At 32.4% G+C, this 13,248-nt stretch overlaps 1 protein-coding gene across 2 annotated transcripts in view; it reads left to right on the forward strand.

The window, feature by feature from the left end:
- The window catches only part of LOC145328656 (muscarinic acetylcholine receptor DM1-like), a 73,066-nt gene that overhangs the window by 39,532 nt on the left and 20,286 nt on the right, over window positions 1-13,248 (forward strand). Inside the window, exons 9-13 of one of the 2 annotated variants that reach the window (XM_080172429.1) lie at window positions 2,344-2,469; window positions 6,857-6,943; window positions 7,553-7,622; window positions 8,099-8,187; window positions 9,138-9,229. In XM_080172429.1, the coding sequence (XP_080028555.1) occupies window positions 2,344-2,469; window positions 6,857-6,943; window positions 7,553-7,622; window positions 8,099-8,187; window positions 9,138-9,229 (464 nt within the window). The remainder of the gene's footprint in view (window positions 1-2,343; window positions 2,470-6,856; window positions 6,944-7,552; window positions 7,623-8,098; window positions 8,188-9,137; window positions 9,230-13,248) is intronic. The other variant, XM_080172430.1, reaches the window with a different exon arrangement.

The raw sequence follows: 13,248 nt of genomic DNA on the forward strand, positions 1-13,248 counted from the left end.
TAAATTTTAGCTTAGCATCTCTTGTATAAGAAGAAAAGTTGCCACGTTTTCAATTGGATTACTGAAATACCAACAAACCTGTATATATTATACGGTGGTAAATTACATAAAAGAAATAGCCATCTATCTAATATAACAGCTAAAATGGCCATGTTTCCTCAAAACGTTTGAAACGTACACGTATATTGCAGAAATACCTTTAACAACGTGTAATTTACGTAGAATTCAATTCATATCTTGTGTGTGTGTTATGATTTATTCTAAGAAATGATACCCAGCTTATTCAAAATCTCATATGTTGATAGGTGTAAACCACCAATTCCCCCCCCCCCCCAAAAAAAAATTTCTAATACTTGTACTAATAGCCTTAAAATTTTAGATTTAAGTCCAAAAAAGGATCCTATTTTGTTTAGTTCATATTGTTGCAATGAACCTAATATTAATTCAACCTTTAAAGGTACTTTTTAAGTGGTCATTTGCTTGTTTATTTTCTTGGATTACTGGGTATCTGTTGCCGTATTTCTTTGCTATTTAATCCTACATTCAAAACATATCTTTTTAAACACTAAATGATGAAAGATCTTTTACTAAATTAATGATAAAGGCTAAATATAGCGATCACCATGGAAAGGGTTTATGTAGAATCTATGATTTAAATTACCTCCTTTTTAATTTCGCTACTTGTAGACAAAATTGTCCTTGTTTGTTAATAACTAAAGAAGAGGTGAATGATCCATAATTTCCATTATTTATAAGTAAGATTCTTAAGAAATCAACTTTTCCATTTTCATTTCAGGTTTATTCATAAGAAATCCAATACTTAATATTCTTTACTAACAAAGCTATTCTATAACTAGGGTATGTCTGTTCGTCTATACCGCAAGGTTAGTAAGAACTTGCTTGGTCTGATAAAGATACCAACGACAGTTTAATTAATAAGAAGTTTAAATCTTAACCAACAATAACAAATACCGAAAATATATTTTTTTTTAACAAGTTTTCTTCATCTAAAATTTAGTTTAAAGAAATTACTATAACAACTTGCCATACAGACATAACTTCTCTTTTACCTAAATTAAAAGTAGGTACAAGGAGGGTTACATAAAAAATTAGGGAAGCTAGAAAGAGAAAGGAAGAGTAATAAAGAGAAAGAAAGGGAGATAAAGAGAAAGTAGGGGGAAAGAAAGATCAAAAAAAGGATAGAATTAAAAAGTAAAGAAAGGGTAAGAAAGAGCAAATAACTGAATAAAGAACATCTTTATAGACAGACATACATAAGAAAAACACATTATAGAGTAGCTTTGCTAATAAGAATTCCAATAATAAATTCCAGGAATATCTCGTTCTTATCCTTATTAGAAATTGACCATTCATATTGATATTCACTTTTCTGAAGAAATAAATATCTTAGGGTATGTCAATGAAAGGTTATTTTATCTTTACTTGGGATAAATAATTTAGATACATCCTATTATATAAAGTAGTTATCGTTTTTTGTCTGTCCTGAAGGATCTCGCTAACTGCTGAACCGATATTGTTCTCCTTTACAGTAAAGCTTCTTATAGGTCCTGGGAAGGTTTTAAACTATTTTTGGGGCGGATGTCTTCACCCCTCTCCCCCCCCCCTGCAAAAAAATATTTTTTACTCTTTTGAAACTCAAATTTTAAATGAGGTCGATTTTTCCCCTTCCTACCTAGGTGCCCCTAGAGGCTTCTAGGGGGCGTAGCCGCTAGTATATTTATAAACAATTATAGCGAAACCAAAGTATATGGAAGCCTAACAAAGCTTATAGGCAAAACAAAGTTGTCGGTTGAGTAGCTTTGTAATGAGAGCAAAATCTATCGTAAATTAAGGTTGCACATTTATAGGTCATTTCGTAGGAAGGGGGGTTCCGTTAATTTACTTAGTTAGGAGCATATCTTCATTAGAATACATGAAAAGCTAGTGCAACATCCAAGTAATAATATATCGATTGTCCAAATTATTGGTCCCTTAACTTAAGCAACGTATTTGAAAATTGGATCCTTACATAAAAGTAACATGATGTCTCAATGACAGTCAATCTATATGTTTGTATGTGGCTTAAGATCACGCTAATCATTAAAGCAGAGTCTCTTATAAATGTATACATGTTTAATCTAGACAACTACCTGTCTTAATGTGCGGAGACCCTTTTCGACTGCTTGCAAATTGCTTTCTGTTTTTTTTTTTGAAGACTCGCCAGTGTTTATATTTACGACGCTATTAGCTGATTTCAAAGACCCTATAAGAAATCGGGACAGGGTCCCTTCTGAATAAATTACATATTATAAGAGTGTAATATCATCTGTAAAAAAAACCTGCAGGCAAACGAATCTCAGAAACGGAATGTGTTGTTCAGTTTATAGAAAACAATATCGCCATGAACGTGCTGTGTGCTATGGTCGCTTTCTTTCTACCTGTCACTGTCATGTGTATACTCTATATTAGGTAAGTTCAGGCAGGGAAGGGGACATGGCACTGTAATTTACACTGGTACCCAAAGTTTTGTAAACATAAGTGGATATTTCATCGTTAGGTTTGGACACAGCTAATTTGAATCCCCCAAATTGCCAAAATCAGTACCCAAAGATTTTGAACCAACGAAATATACAGCGTTGTAATAAACATTGGGTACCAGTATTTTTTTTACAGTCCAGTGTCCCCTTACTGACTGGTTATTCTTATTATTTAACAAATATTTTCGAAGACGAAAAGTTTTTAAATACATTTTTCATCTTTATATAACCATACGTTCTTAGTCTTATTTTAGACTTGTTAAAACATGAGGAAAATAGAAAACCATTTCACAGGAATATGAAAATGTGAAGAAAAAGTTTTTTTAGTCAATTATATATATACAAACGCCCCTAGAGGCTTCTATGGGCACTTAAGATGGGAGGGGAAAGATGACCCCTCCCTTTTTCAATTTGAAATTTTAAAAAAAGTAACATAAATATTTGTTTTAGGGGGTAAGATTTCATTCTTTATTGGGAGGTTGTAGATATCATCCTGCAAAATAGTTAAGCTTCACTGAAAAGGAGAACCAAATCGGTTTAGTGGTTAACGAGATCCTTCGCTACAGACAAAAAAGCTTATTACTTTATATTAAAGGATTAAAGTTAGTAACTTTAATAGCATGAATGTTGGAAATGCATTTACCCAAAAACAGGCCAATCCTGACCATTTTTTCTTCTAATTACTTATCCCTGTTCCCTGAAAGGAAAGGATAACATATGTATGTGGAAAATTTTATTTTCATTTCAAAAATTTAAACTATTTTTGTTTGAACGTTCGTAACAATTTCAATATTTAAAATCAGTTAAATTTTGAATTAAATTGTTATCAAATTTTAAATCAGGATTTTAGAATTTGAAGTTTTATTTTTGACATTTTTGGGATAGCAGTTCTATTCTACAACTATAGGTAATGCATTGACGTGCTAAATGGTCCGATACTCTACAATATCTCATAATCAAGTACATTACACTGTAAATTATGCAGGTGGTACTCATTTTTTTATAAATATGTTCTATCATGGGTTGGCTTAAAAATTAAAGGAAGTCTCATAACATATTTCCACAACTTTTCAATCTGCTGGAAGGGTAATATTGTTTGACATAATTATCCTAGTTTAATAACGTACTATTTGACTCTAAAAATTGTGTATAAAATATTCTCTTGCAAATCTGATTATATATAAAAATACAACAAATTATTTTATATTTTTGTCCTGATAAAAACCTTGGGTACGGGGAGTGAATGTTGGGTACTCAGGCCCCAACATTTATTTTGTTACAAAAAGAATAGATTTTATTTTTAGGGACGATTTCTTTTGGGAGGGTAGAGGTATCCTCCATTTTAGCCCCGAGATGCCAAAGGCACTGGCTAGAAAAACTGGTTTTAATCTTATGATTTACATTTTTATATTCGTAGAAAACTGGATATAATACGATGCTAGACATTGTTTTTTTCGTATGAATGAGAACCGGTTCTAATCCACCAGGATATTAATCAGTTTCGAATAAATACGAGAAAAACCTTTCTAAAACATATTAGAGGTTTAATTTCAAAGAGGGCCATTTCGGTTTAAATATACAGAGAGAAAGGCGGACTTCCTCTTACTTTTATATAAACATTATATAGCATTACTGTGTATCCCTTCCTCCACCTCACATACATGAATTTGAAGTCGTTAGGCTTAAAGAATATAAATTTGGTCATATATCCAAATTTAAATCAGAAATATACACAACATTTACGGGCTAAATGTATTCCAACATTTTTTCATTTTGAAATAATCATAATCACAATATTTTTTTTGCTTTTCGCAAGGTAATGGGGCTTTGCTCCAAGAGGTGATCAAAAAAATTAAGGTGAAATTCGTAAAAGGACCAAGGAAATCTTCTGCAAAAAAAAGGATCCAGAAAATCTTCTGCAAAAAAAAAGACCTAGGAAATCTTCTGCAAAAAAAATGGGGGGGGATTTTGTTTTTTGGGGGGTTGGGGGTGTCCCACCCCCAAGAAAATAGCATAAAAACAACACAGGACCAGTAGGTATATACCCGGAAGAGTAGAATCCAATCGGTTCAGTGGTTATCGAGATCTTAGGCATCAGACGGACGGACGGACAGACATCATTCTACTTTGTATTATAGATATCCTATGTATAAAACAGTAGTATTTTTTGTCTGTAGCCTAATATTTATATTACTAATGAAATAATAAGGATTATGGTTTTAAGCTATTTTTCTGTAATTCTCTCCACTTTTTCATACAGAGCCCCTAGATGCTAGAGGCGCATTTGCTCGTATATTTAAGATAATCTATTTGATTTAGTTTTGCTAATGTTGGCCGCAATCGTCTTTGTTCTACTAGTGACTACGCCCCTAGAAGCTTATAGGGGCACTATAGGTTGGGTGATGGAGAAGTCGAATCGCCATTTTTAATTTATACTGAAATATAAAGTTGTAAAGTTTTTTTTGTCTGAAACTAATGACTTATAAATGTCTTTAGATGGTTTTACGCTATTTTCCTGACCCCTTTAGTCCTCCCGAAAAATTTAGGGGCGAGTTATATAAAAAGTAAAAGTGAAAAAAATTGGGGTAATTTTTTTCTTGGGGCAATTTTTCTTGGAGTGCGGTGGTTTCCTCCCCAAAAATATTTATTAAACATTCAAGGGCCTATGAGAAGATACATTGTCAATGGAAACCATATGGGTTCAGTGGTTGTCTCAAATTCTCTAATGTGGATTCACGCAACCTCCCCCAGTTGCGTTGGAAGGGAGATTGTTAGGTAGTTTGAAAGCCTAATAATCATGTGTATAATAGCAACACATCCCTTAATTCCAGGCTCCTCTGAGGAGAGTGTCATTCATTACGGTGACTTAATCTGGAACACCTGCCATACTTAAAAATCGGCGAGGGTGAGGTAATAACGAGGAGCTCTCATGAGACAGCGTGTCAAGTCATACTTGAACGTGGAGCTTAAGCTGGCCCTGGTGGCTATACAAAAGTGTCTCAACATACTCCGGGAGTCTTAGATCCAAACTCTAAGAAACTATGGCTAATCAAAAAAAAAAAGTGGTTAGCGAGATCCTTCGGTAAAAACAGACACACACACACAGATCCTTACTTTATTATAAGGATGTCCATTAAATCCCTGATATTTTATTTTCTAGAGGTTTAAAATTTGTATGTTTAGTTTAATATATTTGCATTAGTGGTTGCGGTCATAACCTCAAGGGATTCGCATTAAAATATTGGTGTAGAACCACCCCCCAATTCTATTACAGGGTTAACATTATATTTTTGATTACTCTGTAGGTTTTACTACAACTCCCCTTCTCACTCTCTATTGATATGCTATCTTAATTTGATTTAGCTTATCTTAAATTTTCATAAATTTTTCCTGTATAGTCGCAAACGATTAAGAAGTGCTTTAAATTTTAAAAACTAATTTTTTCGATCTGTAACCGAAAAAAACATTTTGAGAATGTTTAAATATCAATTTAATTAGAGTTACTTACTGTCTTAATTCTCTATGATATTTACGTTTTCTAAACTTTACTAGAAAGTAGTTTACGGTAGAACTGTCAGACATACTTTTATGAAGATATCAAGAGCAACTTTGCTATTTTAATTTAATATTTTAATAATCCCAAATGTCCTCAATTTAAAATCATAATATGTTCATTTTTGGCATATTTAATCAGATGAAAAGAAAATTTTCTGTTTCAAAATTTAAAATTTTGTATTTGTATCCTCTGTTGCTAATTTTCAAATAATATTTGTAAATACAGGGTGGTTGCAAATAATATTTGTAAATACTGGGTGGGTTAAAAAAAACTTAAACTTATCTTTAGACTTTTAAATATTTTTAGATGTTTGATAACCTTGAATGGTAATGTTTTACAGACAGTTATCTGCAAAAATAAAATAAAAATATTTTAATCAAAATTTCTTCAAATCAAAACTGTGTTTTTTAATCTGGTGACTTTAGCCCTAACCTCTATGTGTATCTCATCTAGAAACAAGTTTAAATACATACAGACTGACATACATATCATTATCTTAAGATTGATACCTAAATATCTACATGTCCAGACAGTTACCTTTGTTAGTATGGATTTAAAACCGATTAATATCCCCTGATATATAAGCTGTTATTAGTCATACTGAAAAATCATGCATTGCATCGTATTAGAGACAATTTTACTAAAAATACTAAAACAAGAATAATAGAATTGATTTTAACAACATTGGTTTTGATCTTATATTTTTATTTGAATATTCGCGGAAAGCTGTCTATAATACAATGCGAAAAATAACTATTTTCAGAGTTTGGTGGGAGACTGTGAAACGGCAGCGAGACCTGGTCCACCTACAGGCTGGCAAGAAAGCTAGCAGTAGAAGGTCAGATTCAAGGTAGCGTGTCACAATGGAGTTAGGGTATACGTGGATAGATTCACAGGGGAAATTTTAGCTTGCTAGGATGGACCTCATCAATTGGTTAGATCATTTATCCAGCGTAGTGGATGTGGTAAAGGAGGTGGCGGGGGGGGGATGGTCATAGCTATTTTAGCCATCTGCGAGCATATCTTTAACAGTGTACATGCAAATCTTGTGCAACATCCAAGTAATAACATATCGATGTGTGTCACCTTACCTACATCTGTAAGGTCTGTAAGTCTTTATAAATTCAAAATAAATGGGAGTGTGTAGCTTTTTTGAAATGCTTAACCCTGCGTGGGCTATACCTGCGGTGCCTTGACTTTGCAGGGTTACTTTGTACTTAATATAACCTAACCTAATGTAAAATACAAACTCCCTACTTATTTTCATTTCATTTTAAAATAAGGAATTGGCCTTCTAACGCATTTTATTTTTAAAATGACAACTAGTGTTCGGTTCTTCCACCAATTTAAAAAGTTATTTTTTTCCATGCCTTTTCGTCATTTCTGTGGCCTTGGAGTCCCCAAAAATTGTATAGGTACCCAAAAAGTTAAAATTAATTTTGATTTTATTATTATTTAGTGAGGAGGAATACAAGGTACAAAATCTGGACAAACAAACTTCATTTCACAATCTCTACGGGATCAATAAGGTAGCTTGTATATAAGAATATATTTTTAGCAAGGAAATTATGTGCATATGTACACAGTGAAGCAATAACAAGTAAAGAGGTTTTAGATAAGACAAGAAAAGTAACTGCATATAAAACTAGCAGCTGTGCTCTAGGGAAACTTTAAAGAGGCTTGGAGGGGAAGTCAGTTCACCACCATGAATTAAAAAAAACTATGTTTTATTCTTTTGAGAGGGTTTAGGTACATGGTAACCTCCCCAAAAAATTAAAACAAACCTTCCCATAAACTATACTAAATTTAGAAGCCTATCTGCAAGGGTAGGCCTGGGCCATTTCGGTTCAACAGTAAAAGAGGCAGACAGCAGGGCATACAGATAGCTGGACATGTTACTTTCAAATAAAGCATGAGATAAATGCCAAGTACAGCTTGTAGAAACTAAAGAAAATATAGAGTCTATTCAGTTTTCCACGAAAAATAAAATAAAATTTAATTTCAGTTGGGAGGTCAAGAAGACGAACGTCCAGGCATTCTCTCAAGAATGACTTCGCTCCTTGGACATATGTGTTCTAGAAAACGTAGCATCATGTAAGGTTTTAGTAGCGAAGTTACATTTCATGTATTTTTTTTTTGTAGGTTTGTTGGTCTGTCAGCAAAGCGTATGCATTTTATGGTGTTTTTTTTTTCAACTGGAAATCATTATCTTTTTTGCCAAACTTAATGAATATTTTCTAATGTAATAAATGTTGCTAAAAAATTAATTAAGAGTTGTAATTTAATCGTGAATGTGGGAAATTGTATCTTTTTACTGATTATAAGCAAGGATAGGTTAAAGAACATAGCAAAATAAAGAGGTGAATGTTAAAATGTAAAGTAACTTTAAATTTTTTGTTTCATCGAGATTCGCTTAAGTGTTTTTTTTTAAGGGATTTAATAAATAAAATTATTTCATTCTATAATATAATTTGAATTTACTTTTTGTCAGAAATACAAATGTTTTATTTCAATTACTTTCTTTTGAAGTAAATGGAAAAATATAATGAAATCAGTGGCGTGCAGAGGATTTTGCGCAAATTGCAGCCGAAAATTTGGACACCCTCCTTGATTCAAAATCGAGTAGGGTGTATGTTTAAGTGTCGGAATGGGGGGGATTCACCCACTGGTAATTTAAAAAGCATCCCCAAATTGATAAATTGATAAGCAATGCGCGCAATTTTTTTAACACTCCCCTTGAGTTGAATTTATTAAAAAAAAATTTATATTTTATTTCAAAATGTATTGTGTAATAAAAAAGGCATTGAATCTCATGTGACTAAACATAAATTTTTTTAAGCTGAACGAATGATTGTGTCTGATTGGTAGCTATCAGTGCCCTAGTAAAATAGGAATAGATGTCACTGCTTTTGGCCTACCTTTTCTATTAACGTCAGGATAGAATATGTAGGCCAAAAGCGGTGACATTTATCCCCATTATCCTAGGGCACTAAACACAGATACGTCTGATTGAACATCTAGGATAATAAATCTATTATTTTTAGTGAAGAAACAACGCTAGGCCAACAGGATCCCCTTATGGACAGAAATCCAGTTTACACTTCGAATACTTCAAAATTTATAGCTGAAGAAAATGGTAAGAGTTTTTTTTATGAAATTAGAGTTGGTACCACATCACGCCATGCTAGAGACGTTAAAAGTGAGACTTACTGCTGATCTTTCAGGCGAGTAAATTAATAATAAAGATAGGATAAACGCCTTGGCCCGTAAACAGGCGAAACTCAATTCTATGTACAGTTAGGACTTACAAAATAGAGTTGATTGTCTGGTGGGTGTTACTTTACCATATACCTCGGGTGTTGGGTGTTACTTTACCATATACCTCGGGTGTTGGGTGTTACTTTACCATATACCTCGGGTGTTGGGTGTTACTTTACCATATACTTCGGGTGTTGGGACAAAAAAGTAGACGTGGTTCTCCTTAGTTAATTTTTAATTTTGTGTAAAAAATGTTTCTAAAAAGATTAAAAAGCAGCAAGCTTTAAATGAACGTACGGACTTTCTGGTCACTATTATTGAGTTGCTAAGCCATCTAAATCGTTCCTAACTGTATTATAAATCAGAATGTAAAGTCGTTAGGACAACTATATTATGTCTAAATCAACGAAAAGAGCTAACCGTTCCGGACGTACGACTAACGGACGAACGGACCGACCCTATTTATAGATAAGCTTCGCTTTTTAAAGGGGCAAGAAACCTATTTCTTTGTGTCTGTGATCCTACCCGTCTGTCATTTAAGATATCAGTAACTACTTAATCATTAGGTTAACAATTTGATTAACTTCAATAACATTAAATAAGATTAATTTTCACTTGTTATGGCCTTATTTGTTCTTGTTTACGGGTCAAGTGCATAGTCAATGAGTCAAACACGGTAAAATGTTCCTAGTAACGAACATCTCCAAAACTCTATAACCTGCTTCTAGCGGCCAAACGGTGGTTCGCATATATTTTACTACAGAATATTAACCGACAAAAAAAGGCACGGTGCACATAAATACGCGAAATGACTTATATTACGCATTTTTTCTTTCACTTTGCATCATTGGATCTTGGCTATTCTAGATTATTTGTAGGTTTTCTTATGCCGCTGGCCTTTTGGCAGCTGGCAGCCTTTAAAATTCAAAGATATTTAGAGATAATCGCTACCAGTAACATTTTACCGTGAACTGCAGTAGATCCTTGTTTTCTTTTCAATGGTAATTTATGGTTGAGTTTAAACTCTGTTTTTTCCAATAATCTGACACATAAAGTTTCCTCACAGTTAGAATTCAAGTGGTTTACTATGGATAGATAGATAGATAATCTTAAATAAAAGTAACAGGATGTTTGTCTTTATGCTTTTGTGTATGTATGTAGCTTAAGATCTCACTAACCACTTGACTAACATAAGTATCCTTTACATTAGCTTATTTTAGGCCCAGGGAAGGCCTAAAAATGTTTGTGGGTTGGTACCTACTACCTATACACTTACAATAGAAATCGCTCAAATAATACCTCTTCTATTTTTTTAAAAATGTAAGTTGTGGTTCGACTTACCCTTCCCTTACTCCTTTCCCTAACCTACATGCCTCTAGGGGTGTAGTCACTAGTATATATGAATTTTTGAAAAGATTTTGATATAGAATTAAATACAACTAAACCAGAAAGTGCGTTTAAAAACTTTTCTAATGTTATCAATAAAAACTTTTAAAAATTTGCCCTTTTAAAACTTTAAAACCCAACAAAAGAGTTATCCCCCAAAATCCCTGGATGTCACCAGATTTACTAAACCTAAGAAAGAAAAAGGAAATGTTATTAAGACAAAAATTTAAGGATAAAACCATTGATAGCAATAGAAAATTTGTCATTGCAAATAATATTTATAAATCTGCAGTTAGGAAAGCCAAAAAAAGAGTACTATTTTTTTTAAATTCAATGAATTTTTGTCTAACATGAAAAATAACTTGGTCTACAATTAATCAACTTATTAACAAGAATAAACAAATGCATTCTATCCTTAATCTTTTTACTGATGATAACAGATCTTATGAATACTTTCAAGATATTTGTGAAGGTTTTAAAAATTTTTTATTAATGTTGGTCCCAGTCTAGCAGATGAAAATCCATTTTGCGAAAATGATTTTAATGACTACCTTGGGGTTCCATTCAATGCAAATTTTGTCTTTCAAAAAATCACCCCTCAAATAATTTTTTCTACTCTCAATAAACTAAAACCTAAACTAAGTTGTGGACCTGACAATATTTCTACTAAACTTTTAAAAGAAATTATGCCAAGTATTATAGATCCTGTTGTTCACCTATTTAATCTTTCATTTAAACATGGCTTTGTTCTAAACAATTAGTAGATTGATTTAACTATTATTAATAGTTATAAGTTTTAACAACTTGGTCAAAATATTTATAATTAATATTAATTTAAAAGTAGGTGTATTTTTGTCAGCAAAACTGTGAATTTGACAGCATACTTATTTTTCATGGATGTGAACTTGACAGTAAAACTGTGTTTATGACAGTGGAAAGGTGTAATTTTGACAGTGGATAAAAAATTTTTGCCAAAAATACAGCTAAAAACGAAATTGACAAAAACACACCCAATATTTGTCAAAAACACAGTGGCTGTACTTTTGCTAGTGGTAAAAGTGGCAGCACCCCTTAAAAACAAATACGTTATGAAACAATTTAATTAAAATTTTAATTTCACAAAAAGAACTATCAAATTACCTTAAAGTGTTTAATTTTTAAAATAATAAGATAATTGTATAATTTTTTTGTGCGGCTACTCTGTATTTCATTTAAAAGTACATTTTAAATGTAGAAACTAATTTGATTTTGAAAATGGCACGTTATAGTAATGTAGGCCTTATACTTACTTGATTTTATTTTTATTTTAATAATATCAAAACAAACCATTAAAATTAAGAGAGAGAGAGAGGGGACAATGGGCGGTTTATTACACTAATCCCCAAAGTTTTACTATACAATTTTCTTATTCTCTGGTTTGTCAATTTTGGCGACTTTCACTGAATTCTGATTGGTTGGTTCATTAGATTCAAACGTTTCAACCGCTAATTATAATCTACAAAGGGTGTAATTTTGTGTGTCACCATTGTCTTATCCCTTTAGATTCCTGATTAAAATTGCATGTTTTTAAAGAATGTCAACAGTTTTACCTGTTATCAGTGGCGTGAGGAAGGGGGGTGTCAACATCCCCCTCAAAAATTTAAATTGAAATACCTGCATTACCATTATTTCACCCCCAAATGGTTTCTCATTTTCCTGGTAAATTAATGTGCACGCCACTGCCTGTAATAAAGCGTTTTTTGATCATTTGTTTCAATTTGATATATGATTGGGGTTGGTATTTTATTTTCACCTCTCCACACAAAGAGAGCCAAGCTAATTTCAGTGTTGACCAAGTTTTACAAGACCTATTCATATTGAAAACCAATTTTTACCAGACACAAATACTATCAGATAGATAGATAGTTTAAGAGAAAGTAATCCTATATTATATAAATAAGCTTGTAATAGTAGTTCTAACCATTTATATAACCATTCACTGAGAAAAAGAGATAATTAAGTCATCCAAAATTACATGTATGTCAGTGATTTTTAGATGGTAAAATAGATGGCAGACAGACAGACATCCCGTTACTTGCATACAAGGACTGTCGGTTACGCCTCTAGAGGCTTTTTTTTTTGGGGGGGGGGGGATTTGACATAATTTTATAGGTACGATTACTCATTGGAATTGGTCGTACCTTCACTCAAAACAGCTTTAAATTTTCCCAGAAACTTCCCTGTAAAGGAGAATCATATTGGTACAGCGATTAGCGAGATTCTATGGTACAGTACACACAGAGTCAGAGACTTTTATCAAATATTTTTCCATTCAGTTAATAAATATCAAACTACGAACGAAATTATATAATATTCCACTATGGAGGTGAAACAAAACCTTTTTTAACTATTCATTTAGTTAAGTAATCAATTAACATAAATGTTCCAAACATAAACAAACTGCTACAAAATCTTTCTATTTTACCATTGGACCAACCTTTACCAGTTAGGGAGTTGAATCCATTTTTATAG

This window comes from Acartia tonsa, chromosome 9, assembly GCF_053477335.1.
Source record: "Acartia tonsa isolate MP-2025a chromosome 9, ASM5347733v1, whole genome shotgun sequence".
NCBI classification, from domain to species: Eukaryota; Metazoa; Arthropoda; class Copepoda; order Calanoida; family Acartiidae; genus Acartia; species Acartia tonsa.